Raw genomic sequence first — 16,886 nt, forward strand, 5'->3', positions numbered from 1 at the left:
ACATTTCAACATTGTGTAACTTTTTCTAGCTGCTTGTGTGAACGCAGCATTAGAACAAATGGGAAACATTTAAAGACAAGACAACATTTTTCAGTTTCTCATTTATTTGGAATTGCTTGTATGGAGTTTAGCATTAACCCATTCTGAACGGGAACCCCTTTTGGTGTTATAGCATCATGTCGTGCTTTAGCTATTGAAAAATAGCAGATCTACAAGCTCATAGCGCGCCACCGAGTGGCGCGCTACGAGCTTGTAGGTCTGCTATTTTTGAAAAATCGAAGAACGACTGACATTTTTAGAATCTGATCTCGGGTCAGAATGGGTTAATCAGACCCATTGGACCCAGTGTCCAGTGGAAACCTCGTCGTATGAATCTGATCTCAGGTCAGAATGGGTTAACTTTGTCATGACTTGAACCCTGGCCAAACTATTGTTTTGCTGATGTAACCGTGGCTAACAGAAAATCATGCTGATTGGTGGAATCAGACAAAAGCCTTAAAATAATGGAAAATAACGATATGAATGACACCAGCTTAGTCTGTTTAACCAGGAGGTGTTTTCATTGGTCACTGGTCAGAGATGTGATTGGTTGGAGGAAGCGGATTGGTTGATTCTCAGAAGGTAGCTCTGAAGTTCTTCCTGGCGTTTTTAACTTCCAGCTCCAGCTGGTTGATTATGTCCTGGAGAAGATAAGAAACAGAGGCAGACACACAGCTGAGATAATTGCCTAGTCTAATACACAATTAAAAAGGATTTCTCAGGTGTGTGTGTGTGTGTGTGTGACTGTGTGTGTGTGTGCGCGCACCTCTTTCTGTTCCAGTTGCTCCTGTAGTTCTCTGATCTCCTCCTGCTGTCTGTAGAAGGCCTGCAGCAGCTGAAACACAGTGGTGGCAAAAAGTAGGCATGTTTTATACTTACCAAAATAACGAATTGTGCAGAATGTCTCGTTTCAAGTTTTCGAATGTATAAAAAAATATAATTTGAAAATGGTTGCTCTTTTCCAATGTCCTGAAATATATACAGGGCTGAAGTGGTTCACCCATTTTGACCTGAGATCAGATTAAAAAAATTCTAATTCTAAATCCTGACAATCCTGTCAGTCGTTCTCAAACATAGCAGACCTACAAGCTCGCTATGAGCTTGTAGATCTGCTATTTTTCAATAGCTAAAGTACAACATGACGCCAACGCCAAAAGGGGTTCCTGCCCAAAATGGGTTAATGTGGGGTAATAATTGTGCTAATAATCTACAAAGCAACTAGTAACTAAAGTTTTACAATATTTGTATCCGAGATGTAGTGGAGTTAAAGTACCAGTAGCCTATTGGAAATTGGAAATGCTCAAGTAAAGTACACATACCTCAAAATTGTACCGGAACTTAAGTACAGTACCAGATAGTAGCGGCAAGATTCCGCCTAGAGCAGGCGTGCGTCTCTTCCGGGTTTTTAAACGGCTGTTGGATGGAAATGACACTTGCTCGCGCGGCTTCAACTTGCCGACGCAATTGTAATTTCCATCCACCAAACCCGGAAGAGACTCCTGCTCTACGCAGCATCTTCTTGACGCTACTACTGTCTGGGTGGTACACTGGCTGAGTGTGTCTCACCTCGCTCTCTGTCCTGGGCGGGGGTCTCTCGGCAGGTTCACAGCAGTGGGGGGTGCAGTGGTATGTCAGAGCCTGGGTCTCGTCTGGCTGCCAGCCCGACAGGTCGCTCACCTCCCGGGGGTACTTGGCGTCCTGGTAGGACAGCTGCTCCTGCAGGAACGCCTGGCCGAGGTGACGGAGATGGAGTCACACAACCACCACGGTAAAACGCTACACCAATACCTCATCAATTCTATTCAGGTCTTGCGCCACAAGGGGGTGCCAGAGGGGGCCTGGCACCCTCAGTTTCAAATTCTGCACCCTCCGTTTTAAGTTTTATGTACATATTGTTTTACTATATAAAAATGAGATGTGCCCCTGAGATGTGCAGTCATTTCATCCTGGAGCCGAACTTGAATTCCATGCTAGAATGCTTTCTTATCTTTCTTACCTTTCTTTGTAGTCGTTACGTCCCCACTAGGCATGTGAATCTCGTCTCATCTCACGATTCGATACGCATCTCGATGCACTGCCAGCGATACGATACATTAGAGATACATGGAATCCCCTGGCGATACGATGCGATACGATTCTCCCTCTTCCCGATGCGATGCGATGCGATAACCATTTAGTTCAAATCAATGCGATACGATGCGATTCACCCCTCTACCGATACGATGCGATTTGATGGAGATTCATCACAATAGAAAGGATTTATATTAAAGCTCTATTAATTTCCCAAAACATGTAAAAATGCATTACATTTAAATTCAAAGCAATTTATTGTTTTACTGTAGGTTAGTATTATAGCTCTGCATCTCAAACAACCCAAATTATAGAATTATGTAAGTAAACAAAGGGTCTGCTCTCTGCTGGTTATTGTGGAATTGTTAGATTACTAATAATCATAGGCTATAGTATAATAATTATATCTCAAAGGTCAATTTGAGGTTTTGAGTATAGAGGGTTCAAGAGATTAAAATGTAATATCCTATGTAATAGCTCAATTAATGTTACCAACATATAAATAGAAAATAAACAAATAAACAAAACAAAAATGACAGGTCACACTCGTAGTGCTGTCAAACAAGTAGTTTAATCTGCAACACAGTTTAATAATATAATTGCCTATGTATAGTGGGGGTCCCTGCTTGATGTCTCACTCTCAGCTAAGTGGTCCTTGGCTTGACCTAAAAAACATTGAAGACCCTGGCCTGCATGTATTATTAACGTTATAAATACATAGCAGATGTACAAGCTCACAACGCGTCTCATCCACGCCCCGCTGTGAGCTTGTGGATCTGCAATTTTAGGCGTGCGACACCGTCTTGCTGCAGAATATAAATAAGGCTTCTATCCCAGAGAATAGCAGGGGAAAGCTGGACAGTGGAAAGTTGTGGAACGGTTGTAAACGACTTTAAACGCAAGCAGTACACTGACCCAGCTGTGGCGTTGTTGTTGTTGTACACATGTGCAGAAGCAGAAGCTTTCTTTAATTACAAATTGATGATCGCGAGTCGCGACGCAGATTCGCGTCGGAGAATCAGCTAGAACAGCTGTGGGGTGTGGATAATTTGCAGCACGCAGCGCTACAGTGAAAAGTCAACTGATCGACGGACAGCTATTTTATAAAGCTAAAGGTTGTGCTTCCTTTGTGCGTGGGGTTCACTTCTGTTCGTCGCGGGTGCTCTTTATAGTCTGTTGTCTCAACCAGACCCGAATAGTTCTGATGATCCTCATGGGGGCTATCCGCAAAAACAAACTCACAATTATAATAAGAACATAGGCCTACACTTATCTGCATTCTGCACTGTACGAATCCAACGTTGTTTAGTGTTGTTTAGTGAGTCAGTTCTCTGACTGTCGGTGTGTGTGTGTGTGTGTGTGTGGGGGGGGGGCGGACAGCAGCATGCGGCCGCTGAACCGAGTCCAATCTGGGTGAAATTTACATTGGAAAATTAATATAACGGCGTGTATACTCTGCACAGAGTAGCTGCGTGCTCGCAGCGCACAGCCGCACACTGTGCGGAGCTGGCTGCGAGAGACCTTTTTTTTCCTTCCTTTTCTGATGGTACGTTCAATGCGCCTCGGAAACACAGGATAGGGTGAAATTTACCATGAAAAAACAGTGCAACCACGGATTTTACCGGTGCAAGCACTCCGCGAACGATCCATCGAGATTTCACCCGTCAATTTTACCGACACACAGTGAATGAACCGATTCACTCGCATCGCGCACGTCATAATCGATGTATCGATACGTATCGATTATTTTCCACATGCCTAGTCCCCACCAAAGAGGTCCAGGTGTTTTTTTGTGCAAAAACTCCTTATTGGCTATTTTCCCTACCATAAGCCCTCAATGAATTGCATTGCATGGAATGGGAATTGAATGGGGCTATGGGGTGTTATGCTAATTTGCTTATTTCCATCGAAAGAAGTAGTAAAGTGTGCCGCTTGGGATATTATTTACATTATGAAGAGAGTATATAATATATACTTCTAATAATATAATTTCTTTGTATATTATACAAAGAAATTATAATTTTGAGCTATGGAAATAAGCGAATTAGCACAACACCCCATAGCCCCATTCAATTCCCATTCCATTCAATGCAATTAATTTAGGGCTTATGGTAGGGGAAATAGCCAATAAGGAGCTTTTGCACAAAATAACACCTGCACCTCTTTGGTGGGGATGTAACAACTACAAAGAAAAGTAAGAAAGCCTTTTAGTATGGAATTCTCCTTTAAACAGCTACTTGTGATTACTGTATCAAACAATCCTTGTAGGCGACACATTTCCAGCTTTCGTTGCAACATAAACGGAGGCTGCCTTCTGAGAAATGAATTGTAGAAGAATGCCGTTTGTCCAATCGGAATCGAGCATTCAACCAGCCTGTGTAAAAAGTAAAACTGAACGGGGTCCTTAGCTAAATGATTGATATGCACAAGTAAATAAATGCAACTAGAGAATGTACAATAATGCCTACAGTACTCTGTCATGTCTCATTTGGTTGAGAATTAATTTATTGTCAGACCGCAATGGACAAAATCATGACGATAACGATAAGAAATGTTGTTCGAAAATTCTATATCGAATTGGAGTTCCTTGAAGAAATGTAAAGAGGTTGAGAATCACTGATGCTGATAGATGTGTGTGTGTGTGTGTGTGTGTGTACGGCACCTCTTGCACTGATCCCAGACCTGTCCTAGCCGCTCCCGGGCCAAGTGAAGGGCTGATCCCCTTGAAGGGAGGTGTTTCTGGGTAGGGGTTGGTTACTGGAGCCCCAGGCTTCAGGGACATGAGCACGGGACCTGCATGGTGGCAGACGAAATGTGTGTCGAAAAGATACCCTATATGCTTCTGTGTATTTCTTCTATGACATTATTCTCATCCCAACTCGTCGGATATGTCCAAGGGTGTCCCTTAGGGTAGTGGTTCCCAAAGTGGGTTCCAGGGGGTCCCCAGCTAAATGATAGTTGTCAACTTGGGGGACCTTGACATGAAAAAGTTTGGGCATGACTAAAAATGTGTCTGTCTGTGTCTCCTCCTGACAGTGTGACTGACCTCTGTTGACTCCAGAGAGCCACTCCTGAGCCGTCATGGCCGCCTGGTTTCCGATCGTCATGGGATACAAGTCCTCCTGGAAACTGTCCGACTGAAAGCCGGAGAAAGAAGTGCAGGCGCGTGCAAAAGGTAAGAGGAGACAGCAACATTTCTATTTAGCTTAGTCATCTGAAATGTTTTAGTTTTAGTCTAGATTTTAGTTGACGAAATCAACTGTAGATTTAAGTCGACTAAAATCTCATATTTAGTCGACTTAAATCTACAGTTAATTTCGTCAACTAAAATCTATTTTGGCAGTCCTTGATGGCGTTGTAATGGCTGAAAACAGCCGATATACAAGCTCACGTACAACACATCGACGACGCCTTGTGAGCTTGTAGATCTGCTAAGGCCAAACGACCATACAACAATGACTTGCCTTTTAGTTCTACTGGGTCTATTCTCCACTAGTCTCTTCTAACATTTAGTCTTAGTTTTTATTTGTTGACGAAATTTTCATTAGGCTATTTTAGTATATTGGTCGTCATAGCTTTGTTTTCATTTAGTTTTCGTCAGTTAAAAAAGTAAGTCGACGAACATCTTTCGTCATAGTTTTAGTCTACGAAATCAACAGTGATTTACCCGTCGTCTTTCCCTCTCTCTCACCACCGTCACAATCTCTTTCCCTCAAGGTCAAGGTCAAGGTTTCTTTATTTTGTCTCCCAAGAGAGAAATTTGTCTCTCTATCTCCCTCTCTCTTAAAATTTGTCTCTCTATCTCCCTCTCTCTTAATGCTGTGGCTCCCAAACTTTTTAGCTTGTGACCCAAAGAGAAATTAAATGTGTGCCCGTGACCCAAAAACTAGCTTGTAGATCTGCTATTTTCACTACTTCTTACACATTTGTTTCCTAATTCATGTGATTTCTTAGACTTTTCTTTTATTTCGATCTTTCATGAAATCGCTGAAAAGAATCATTGTATTTGTTTTTAATTCGTGGACATTTTTTCATGCTTTTTGGTGTAATGTTTTGAAACTATATTAATTAAAAACAAAATGTAGGAAACAAAAAATAAAGGGACCCATAAAAAAGTGTCCATGAGTCACAACCCACAAATCGGTCCCGACCCACTGTTTGGGAAACAGTTTGCTTAATTTCTGTCCCTCTCTCCCCCTCCACACACACACACACACACACACACACACACACACACACACACACACGTATACATACCTCTTTTCTAGGTACTATCATGGACAGAGGCTCCACCAGGTCCTTATCGGTGATGAGTCTGTAGAACCTGAACACCTCGCAGGCCCTGACATCCAGACCTCGCTTTGGCATCACGCCTGCGCCGCTCCAACACAACACAAAGGTCAGGGGTCAACACAGATGTTGCTGTGATGATTATTTGCAATTTGTTTGTATGCGTGTGCGTGTGAGTGAGAGTGTGAGTGAGTGTTGTGAGTCTTACCCAGGCCTTTGTGGGGCAGCACTGAGCGGTATTCGGTCAGAAAGGTCACGTAAGGTTTCTCCGAACTCACTTCATAATACCTGATGTTTCCGTCTCCCTGAGACACACAAACACGGTAAGTCGGTACGATGATAGGTTCTCAAACGTTTTCATGTCAAGGCCATGGCTTGGCATTGGCCATGGCACGTACCCGCCCCCCCCCCCCCCCCCCATCTCAAATATATTTAGTGCCAGGGACCTGTGTGTGTGTGTGTGTTACCTTCCCAGCCAGGTAGAGCATGTGTGTGTCCGGGTCGTAGAAGGGGAACAGAACTCCGGCCAGTCCGTCCAAGTCTTCCTCATAGAGGGGTTCTGATAGGTCCTCCTGCAACGCACACACGCGAGAGAGAGAGGTTCTGATAGGTCCTCCTGCAACGCACACACGCGAGAGAGAGAGGTTCTGATAGGCCCTCCTGCAACGCACACACGAGAGAGAGAGGTTCTGATAGGCCCTCCTGCATCGCACACGCGAGAGAGAGAGGTTCTGATAGGCCCTCCTGCAACGCACACGCGAGAGAGAGAGGTTCTGATAGGCCCTCCTGCAACGCACACACGCGAGAGAGAGAGGTTCTGATAGGTCCTCCTGCAACGCACACGCGAGAGAGAGAGGTTCTGATAGGCCCTCCTGCAACGCACACGCGAGAGAGAGAGGTTCTGATAGGTCCTCCTGCAACGCACACGCGAGAGAGAGGTTCTGATTCGTCCTCCTGCAACGCACACGCGAGAGAGAGAGGTTCTGATAGGCCCTCCTACAACGCCAATGGTGGCAAGTAACTAAGTACATTTACTTAAGTACTGTACTTAAGTGCAATCTTTAGGTATTTGTACTTTATTTGTACTTTCTATACTTTTCTATACTACACTCGACCTCGGATCAAAATGTTGTACTTCTACTCCACTACATTTATTTGAAAATCTTTCTAGATTTGGAATATTATTACGAAACATACATTAACCACTTCAGCCCCTATACATCTACATTTTGATACCAATACTTTTTGCAACCTTTAAGTACATTTTGAATTCCAGACTTTTACTTCTACTTTTATACTGAGTATTTCTATTTTCTACATATAGTAGTAATTGTGAGTACCGTTTCCACCTCTGCTAAAATGTTGCCGTCCTCACAAGTATATTAATAATAGGAAAGGTGTGTGTATAGCGTACCGGGTCCCAGAGGGCCGTCATCCTGTGTTTCCATGGCGATAATAATAATAGAAAGATGTGTGTAGCGTACCGGGTCCCAGAGGGCCATCATCCTGTGTTTCCATGGCGACGCGCCAGTAGAGAGCAGCATCCTCAGATCCCCAATGAACAGCACCTTACTGGCCCTGTGCTCCTTGTTGCTGGACACCTGACACGCACACACACACACACACACACACACACACACACACACAGACACACACAGACACAGACACACACACACATCATCTTGGGAGTTTCTCCTCCTGGGTTATCGTCCTATAGGCTGAAGGAATGAGCCCTTTCCGAGTACTAGACTAGATGGTTCAAACTTGCGCTGGAATCCAATGCCGGCTCCCTATTGGTTCACCATTAATTTATGTGCACTTACCGTAGCACTTGCCCTGCGTATGCAAAGGTTAGCATTTTCCTAGAAATAGCACTCTATAGTTTATATGCGCATAGTTTAATTATTCCACTGTTAGGTTCTTAGCTTACGTATGATTCTTGATGGCTATTTCAACGTATTTGATGTTTTACCATGTTTTGTTCTTGCATACTGTAACTCGCTCTGGATTAAGAGCGTTTGCTAAATGCCTAAATTGAAAATTGTCCCCTTTAGCAAACCACACACACACACACACATGCATGGCACGCACACTCTTACTTGAAGGATTTGGCCGGTGCGCGGGTCTAGAACTCGTATCCGTCGGTCTCTGGAAGCGACGGCCAGTCTGCTGCCGTCCGTGTTGTAGGAGGCGGAGCCTATCAGCATCTCGGAGGAGGGGGGGTGGAGGGGGGGCGGGGCCAGGACCACGCGCACGGGATACCGGAGCACCGCCCCGCCCTGGGACACGTCCCACAGGAACACCTGCTGGGACACACGCCCCTCATAATCACTACCTCAGTGACACACCTGCTGGGACACACGCCCCCTCATAATCACTACCTCAGTGACACACCTGCTGGGGGACACGCCCCCTCATAATCACTACCTCAGTGACACACCTGCTGGGGGACACGCCCCCTCATAATCACTACCTCAGTGACACACCTGCTGGGGGACACGCCCCCTCATAATCACTACCTCAGTGACACACCTGCTGGGGGACACGCCCCTCAAAATCACTACCTCAGTGACACACCTGCTGGGGGACACGCCCCCTCATAATCACTACCTCAGTGACACACCTGCTGGGGGACACGCCCCTCAAAATCACTACCTCAGTGACAAATCTTCTGGGGGACACACGCCCCTCATAATCACTACCTCAGTGACACACCTGCTGGGACACACGCCCCCTCATAATCACTACCTCAGTGACACACCTGCTGGGACACACGCCCCTCAAAATCACTACCTCAGTGACAGCGGACAGTTATACTCCTGACCTTGTAGTTCATTTGTAGTTTGAGTGAGAGCGACACGGGCCAGTAATACAAATAACTCCCATAATTCCCATATAGACATTTCAAAATGTATTTTTTTTATAGACCTTATAAGCGTACAAAGCCAACTCGAGTCGTGACAAATCCTGACGACAAACACAATATTTTGGACCAAACAAATAATTACAAAGAAGAAGAAAAACAACAAAAAAAAGAGTTATAACCTTTCCGTTTTCTTCGTCTTTCTAATTATTTGTTCGGCCTGAAAAATTGTCTTTGTTGTCATGATTTGTCACAACTCGAGTTGGCTTAAAAGGTCTTTTAAATAAATACTTTTTGAAATGTCTTGAGGAGATTGAACGGGGAATCATTTCCCATGGGCCCTGGTAGGGGGCGGGACTGCGACGCTCTGTACTCCTGACCTTGTAGTTCATTGGTAGTTTGAGTGACAGCGACACCGGCCACTAATACTCCTGACCTTGTAGTTCATTGGTAGTTTGAGTGACAGCGACACCGGCCACTAATACTCCTGACCTTGTAGTTCATTGGTAGTTTGAGTGACAGCGACACCGGCCACTAATACTCCTGACCTTGTAGTTCATTGGTAGTTTGAGTGACAGCGACACCGGCCACTAATACTCCTGACCTTGTAGTTCATTGGTAGTTTGAGTGACAGCGACACCGGCCAGTAATACTCCTGACCTTGTAGTCGTAGGCGGCGCTAAGGAGGAGGTCCTTTGCGGTGGGATGCCACTCGATAAGCCCCACCCTCCTGGAATGGCCAATCAGAGTCTTCCTGGCCTGGGTGAGGTTGTGTTGTACGCCACACACTGGAATGTCCCAGATCTTCACCTGCATGCGCGCACGCACACGCACGCACACACACACACACACACACACACACACACACACACACACACAAATCAATTTAACGGAATATATAAACCTTTAGAATAATTTATTAGGCAAAAATCTTCAAAATATTTCACAAATATTTAACAAACTATGAAAACAACGGATCTAGAGCTTACAGACCTGCTGTATGACAAAGTATAAAACAGCGCCCAAGTTGTTAAGCGATATATATTTATATACATAAAATGGTCTTCTCGGTAATCCGATTTTAACCCATTCTGACCGGGCACCCATTTTGGTGTTAGCATCATGTTATGCTTTACCTATTGAAAAATAGCAGATCTACAAGCTCATATCGCGCCACCGAGTGGCGCGATACGAGCTTGTAGGTCTGCTATTTTTGAAAAATTCGAAGAATGACTGACATTTTTAGAATCTGATCTCAGGTCAGAATGGGTTCATCAGACCAGTGTGTGTCCAGTGGAAACCTCGTATGAATCTGATCTCAGGTCAGAATGGGTTAAGCAGAAATATATACAAACGGATAATAGAGTACAGTGCAGTCTTCGGAACAGGAGGCGATGCTGTAGTCGTTGAACGGATTCCATTTGACGTCCAGAACTCTGCCTCTGTGGCCACACACCCTGGACTGCAGCGGGTCCACTCTACCTGTCTGAGAGAGAGAGAGAGAGAGAGAGAGAGAGCAGGGGGGTCATTTGAGGCAATAGAGCGTCGCAGTCCCACCCCCTTTTCATGACGACGCCAGGCCCAGGAAATGATTCCCAATGCATTTTTCCCCATAGACATTTCAAAAAGGTATTTATTTAAAGACCTTTTAAAGCGTCGTACGAAGCCAACTCGAGTCGTGTCATATCATGACGACACACACAATATTTTCAACCAAACAAATAATTACATAGAAGAAAAACAACAAAAAAAGTGTTGTAACCTGCCGTTTTTTTCTATACTTTCGAATTCTTTGTTTGGCCCGAAAAATTGTGTTTGTTGTCATGATTTGTCACGACAAGAGTTGGCTGTGTCCGCGGCGCGTAAACGTCTTTGAATAAATACTTTTTGAAATGTCTATGAGGGGAAATGTCTAGGGGGTGGGACTGCGACGCTCTATAGGCTCTAACTCTTCCTATACTTGCAGGCCCCTTCCCTTCACAGGTGTTACCGATTATACTAATTATATCTAAGATATCACGTTGAGAGGTGGGAGGATGGGAGGAGGAAGTGAAGAATAGAAAGAAGACGAACTATTTTAAAAACAAGAAAACAAACGGCAAAAGAGGAAGATAAGAGGGCAACGAATGAGGAAAGAGGAGAGAAGGGTAAAAGAAGAAGGAAGAGGGGGAAACTACATAAATGGCGGACTAGTCAAAAACCAAATGAACAAGCCAAACACATTGGACACTAGTGGACAACAACAACAACGTACATGACGGACGGGCAGGACCAGGAACGACCCGCCGCCGGCGCACTCCGTCACCACGGCGATGAAGCAGGGATTGGCCGAGCAGTAGTGGTTGTCGTGGACGCCGCGGGAGATCGGCACCCCGTCGAAGCAGTGGTCCCTGGTGGCGGGCTTGCCGTAGGCGCGGCCGAACTTGGAGACGCGCATGGACGAGCGCCATGGCATCTGGAGAGAGGACGAGAGATATACAAATATACAGAAGACTGTGTTTTCTGTTCGTTTCCCCCAAACAGTGGGTCGGGAGTCGCATTTGTGGATCACAGACAGACCGGTTCCATGGGTCACGACACGAGTAAATGTTTTCTTTTCCTACATTTGAAAAATATATAAGATTATTTTTGAGTGGTGCAACCACTCCTACAACCAGCAATGTCCGTGTACCTGTTTGTGTGTATGTTTGTGTACCTGTATGAGCACGAGTATGGGTGCAACCACTCCTACAACCAGCAATATCCGTGTACCTGTTTGTGTGTATGTTTGTGTACCTGTATGAGTATGTGACGTATTTATACCAGTAGGGGGAGCCAGAAACAGAGTGCTGTGAGAGAGTAGTGCTGTGTCTCTAATGAGAGAGAGAGAGAGAGGGGGGGGGGGGGGATTGCACCACTCGGTTCACACGTGTGTGATTTTATTATATATTTGGGTTTTTTTAATCAAACAAACACATCAAAGAAATCCCATGAATAAAATAAATGTAAATAACTATAGGTAAGACACCTGGGGGCGAGAAGCGTGCACTGGCCATATATGGAGCGTGTCTTGAGTGTACAGGGTTTGATGAGGTTAGATCAACATAATATGAAATGTCAGAACAGGTCAGCTCCATATATGGAGATCTAAGGGTGGCAGCTGGTGACAGTGTCTTGAGTGTACAGGGTTTGATGAGGGCACAGGTATAGGGCCGGGCCTTAATTTTCGGGCCTGTTGAGAACTCTTTTTATTTTCATTAGTTTGGGTCTCGGGCAAATGTCTAATCTCTCTTCATACGCCACATATAACCCATAACCCATTCTGAACGGGAACCCCTTTTGGTGTCAGCATCATGTTATGCTTTAGTTATTGAAAAATAGCAGATCTACAAGCTCATAGCGCGCCACCGAGTGGCGCGCTACGAGCTTGTAGGTCTGCTATTTTTTTTAAATCCAAGAACGACTGACATTTTTAGAATCTGATCTCAGGTCAGAATGGGTTCATCAGACCAGTGTGTGTCCAGTGGAAACCTCGTATGAATCTGATCTCAGGTCAGAATGGGTTAAGTTATCATCCGCTCTCGAACCGGCACAAAAAGATGTAACTATGCGTCTCAGGCTAGTACTCTACTGCACAGTGTTGTTTTTGGCAGCAAATTTCAATTTTAGTTTAGTCATAGTCTTTGGACTGAAACTTCATTTAGTTTTTGTCATATTTTAGTCTCCTGGAATGACTTAGTGTTAGTCTAGTTTTAGTCGACTAAACGTCATAAGATTTTAGTCGACTAAATCTACCGTTGATTTAGTCGACTAAAATGTATTTTGGCGGGCCCTGATGCCGTCTTAATGAGTGTGTTTTACACTTGTTGAAAATAGATGATCTGCATTGTAGATCGCGTTGTGAGCTTGTAGATCGGCTATTTTCAGCATGCAACCAAAGTGTAAAATTACTTATCCTGGATCTCTTGTCCACTATAGTCCCTTCCTAACATTTTAGTCTAGTTTTTATTTGTCGACGAAATTGTCAGTATATTTAGTCTTAGTTTTAGTCATCGTATAGCTTAATTTTCATTTAGTTTCCATTCGTTTTTGTCAGTGAAAAAAGGTATAGTCTACGAACATTTTTAGTCTTAGTTTTAGTCGACGAAAACAACACTGCACGTGGCTTTCAAACAGTGGTCCTTGAGGGGGTTCCAGGTGGTCCCCGCAGCTAAATGATGGAGAGTTGGTATAACCAAATGGACCTTTTTAGAGATCTTTTAACTCCCGAGAGTGTAAAATCAGGTTTCATTTGACCCTCTCAAGAGCTACGTTATTGTTAAACATGCATAGTGCATTTACTCAAGTTTACAAAAGTCTACACAATTAGAGAATGTAGAATAATTATGATTTTGTCATCGTTTGCCTGTTATATCTCTCCTATGGTACCACGTCAGTACAGCATGGAATTGTGTATACAGCGACAACGATATATATTCAAAGTCGCATATAGGACTGAGAGGCTTAAATCAAGTGGTGCTCCGTGGCTCAATTGCTAAATAACCCATTCTGACCTGAGATCAGATTCATACGAGGTTTCCACTGGACACACACTGGTCTGATGAACCCATTCTGACCTGAGATCAGATTAAAAAAAATGTCAGTCGTTCTCACTCGGTGGCGCGCTATGAGCTTGTAGATCTGCTATTTTTCAATAGCTAAAGCATAACATGATGCTAACACCAAAATGGGTTCCCGTTCAGAATGGGATAAATGATTGTCCTTGATATGAAAACAAGTTGAAAACTGCTGCTCTATTGACCACCACATCTGGGTAGTTTTTTCTTTCCGTGTAGGTGTGATGAGCCCTCTGTTGAAGCGGCACGCTCATTATGTCGCGTGATCAATTATTCAATCATCTGTCATTACGGCTTTCTTATTAAGCTCATCAATAATGCATCGATACCTTTTAATAACTCAACATGTTGATCATGTAGACGGCGCACGCGCACACGCGCACACACACACACACACACACACACACTGTAGGGCTGTCACGATTACACGGTGTGCGGGTGTATTCTATTCCTTTCATTGATGTCCACTGGCCTACGCACCTGTGCATAGTTACGCCTGATTTCTAGGTGTGCTAAAGTTTTTTTCCTATACAGACGATTACACATTTAAATTGTAATTGTCACAGAAATAATTGTTTCAATTGTGTTTTTGACATTTGGAAATTGGAGCATTACGAACAGACATTACATTTCTGTTTGGTTTTTATAGGCTTTGTAATAAAAAAAACAGTGCACAGGACATAATTACAAATAACTGAAATACAGTATACCAAGAAATGTATGGAATTTTGATCAATGTTATACATTTTATACACTGTATGTATACACGATTATGACAAAAATAATTGCGATTACCTCAAATAATTGCGATTTGACGATTGTATTGTAATTGTGACAACCCTACACGCGCACACACACACACACACACACACACACACACACACAAGTTCACAACTGTACAGCTATGGACAACCACACACACACACACACACAAACATGCGTCTTGTTGTGTTAAGTATTCACACGCTGTGCAAAAAACCCACTTCCTGCTGTTGCACATGTGACCTGTGACCTTTGAACTATAGTGTGTCCACTGAGGTGAAGACAGTCGGGGTCATCTTACTGGAGAGATTTAGCTCCCATTGTCTTACTGTACCGGAGAGAGTTGTTTTGTCTTATGGCCAGCTGAGCTCTTGAGTCTTCTGCATGTCATGTCATGTCATGTCACTCACTCCTCACTCCTCACTCACTCCACTGCAAAATCCTCAGTGGAAATACTTAATAGAACCCTAACGTTGGACTCTTTTGAGATTGAGATGTTGCCTTGTGTTCTAAATGCACTGATAATCACAGACATGTGTTTTGCTGTCCACAAACTCGAACTATAAGGTTCCATGTGTGCACTCTCAAAGTTACAAACCGATACATTAACACTGAGGATTTGACTGTGTTTGACAATCTTGTCCCAACTCGTCTGTCTTAAGAGAAACAACAGTTAACAGTTTGAAATGTAATTCCCCCTCAGAAACGTTACACTTGACATTTCAACTGGAAAAAAGTCTTGATGTGTCTATAGTTATTATAATAATATCCTACAGTAGACCTGTCTCGCAATCTAATCAATCATCTAATCGCAATAGTTTGAGATAATCACAATTATTTTTTTACATAATCATCAATCCTTACCATGTTGAAAAATGTCCATACATTTTCTAAACATTTTTTTTTAAATAGACCTACAAGCTTACAACACATCACAAAGTGACTATTTTGTAAATCCTTTTGAAAGAATAATATATAAAATTATTAAATATGTCAGTTATTTGTCATATCTGCCCTGTGTAATTTGTGATTACGAAGCCTGAAATCAAACAATGTTCGCAACGTTCCAATGTTCAATTAAAAAAAACACACAACTTTGTAATTTGTAAGTCACCCCAAACCAAAGCATTACAGAAAGACACGGGGAATCACAGAGGGATTGTGGGGAAAAACACTGCTTTAAAACAAGAATGAAAATAGTTTGTATTTGCAGATTTGTTTGCACAATCTGTCTCTGTATTAAGACGAAGTCACAAAATAGCAACATTTCAGTTATTGACAACTATACTCACTCATAACATAATGTGAATAACATGAAAGAAGATAGAAAGTATGACAGAGGTTGTCTTACGTACAGTACCTTGGATAGTCATTCAGATCTCACCTTCTTCTGAGAACACACGCCCAAGTACTACCAAGAGTCCTACTAATACAGAAAGCTAGTCCACTAGTACTTAACTACTGCTATGTTGCCCCCACTAACACCAAACTACTACTACTAATGCTGCTGCTGCAGCTACAATTACTACTACTACTACTATCACTCTTACTCAGTTTACTACCACTATCATAACAAGTACTACAACTAGTGCAATTGTCTCTTACTACCTCCACCACTACCACTCCTATTGTTTCTATTAACACTACTACTACTAGCACTACCTGTACTAGAACTAATATTAACACTATACTACTATTATTAACACTGCTGCTACTACTACGACTATTTTGAGCCTAGTGACTGCATGCTAACATCGGACTTAGAGCACCTCTAGACTCTCACTGTAGTGTGTGTGTGTGTGTGTGTGTGTGGGGGGGGGGGGGGGGGGGGGGGGGGGTATCCAGTGTGGTTGGGTTTTTGTATGCGTGTAACCATGCATAAAATAGTACCATGCTTAATGTCAGAGGGGGCTCTGCCAGACATCATGGATCAAAAGACACGCGCACATGCATACACACGTGCACAGCCACACACACACACACACAGACACACACACGCGCGTCACATGTCACATCGCAAGTTCGAGCTTGTAGATCGATTTACCCAAAAGAATAATAATAATAGTTCATGAAGGCAAAAGTTTGAAATAGTCGTGATATTGAGTTGAAGTCATATTGCCCAGCCCTACCAACAACAAACCTCCAGAACTATAACACCCAGCCAAGCCAGAGAGGATTCAAACCATTAATCTCTGCAGTGTGGTATAGCAATCAGTCTGACTCCCATGAACAGCTGGGCAGTCTTTCTGAAGAATATTAAAGAACAT

General features: G+C 43.5%; 1 protein-coding gene across 1 annotated transcript; it reads right to left on the bottom strand.

Annotated features, from left to right (window-relative positions):
• Nucleotides 1-294: 294 nt before the first annotated feature.
• On the bottom strand, nucleotides 295-16,071 carry LOC308335749 (coronin-2A-like). The gene is made up of 14 exons (XM_080792922.1): nucleotides 15,980-16,071; nucleotides 11,517-11,717; nucleotides 10,632-10,748; nucleotides 9,923-10,072; nucleotides 8,499-8,702; nucleotides 7,884-8,000; nucleotides 6,867-6,971; nucleotides 6,608-6,704; nucleotides 6,367-6,482; nucleotides 5,156-5,246; nucleotides 4,772-4,902; nucleotides 1,606-1,767; nucleotides 806-874; nucleotides 295-680 (listed from the first exon to the last, which is right to left on the bottom strand). The coding sequence occupies exons 2-14, from the start codon at nucleotides 11,715-11,717 to the stop codon at nucleotides 615-617; spliced, it is 1,626 nt and encodes a 541-aa protein (XP_080649048.1). The 5' UTR covers nucleotides 15,980-16,071; the 3' UTR covers nucleotides 295-614.
• Nucleotides 16,072-16,886: the final 815 nt, after the last annotated feature.

Source organism: Protomyctophum bolini (genome assembly GCF_963924005.1).
Source record: "Protomyctophum bolini genome assembly, chromosome: 20".
In the NCBI taxonomy this organism is placed as follows: Eukaryota; Metazoa; Chordata; class Actinopteri; order Myctophiformes; family Myctophidae; genus Protomyctophum; species Protomyctophum bolini.

Coding starts and splice junctions, on each gene's coding strand:
- LOC308335749 (XM_080792922.1), bottom strand. CDS start 11,717: ATGCCATGGCGCTCGTCCATGCGCGTCTCCAAGTTCGGCCGCGCCTAC. Junction 4,903..5,155: donor GCTCTCTGGAGTCAACAGAG/GTCAGTCACACT, acceptor GCCACCATGCAG/GTCCCGTGCTCATGTCCCTG. Junction 681..805: donor AGCAACTGGAACAGAAAGAG/GTGCGCGCACAC, acceptor TATCTTCTCCAG/GACATAATCAACCAGCTGGA.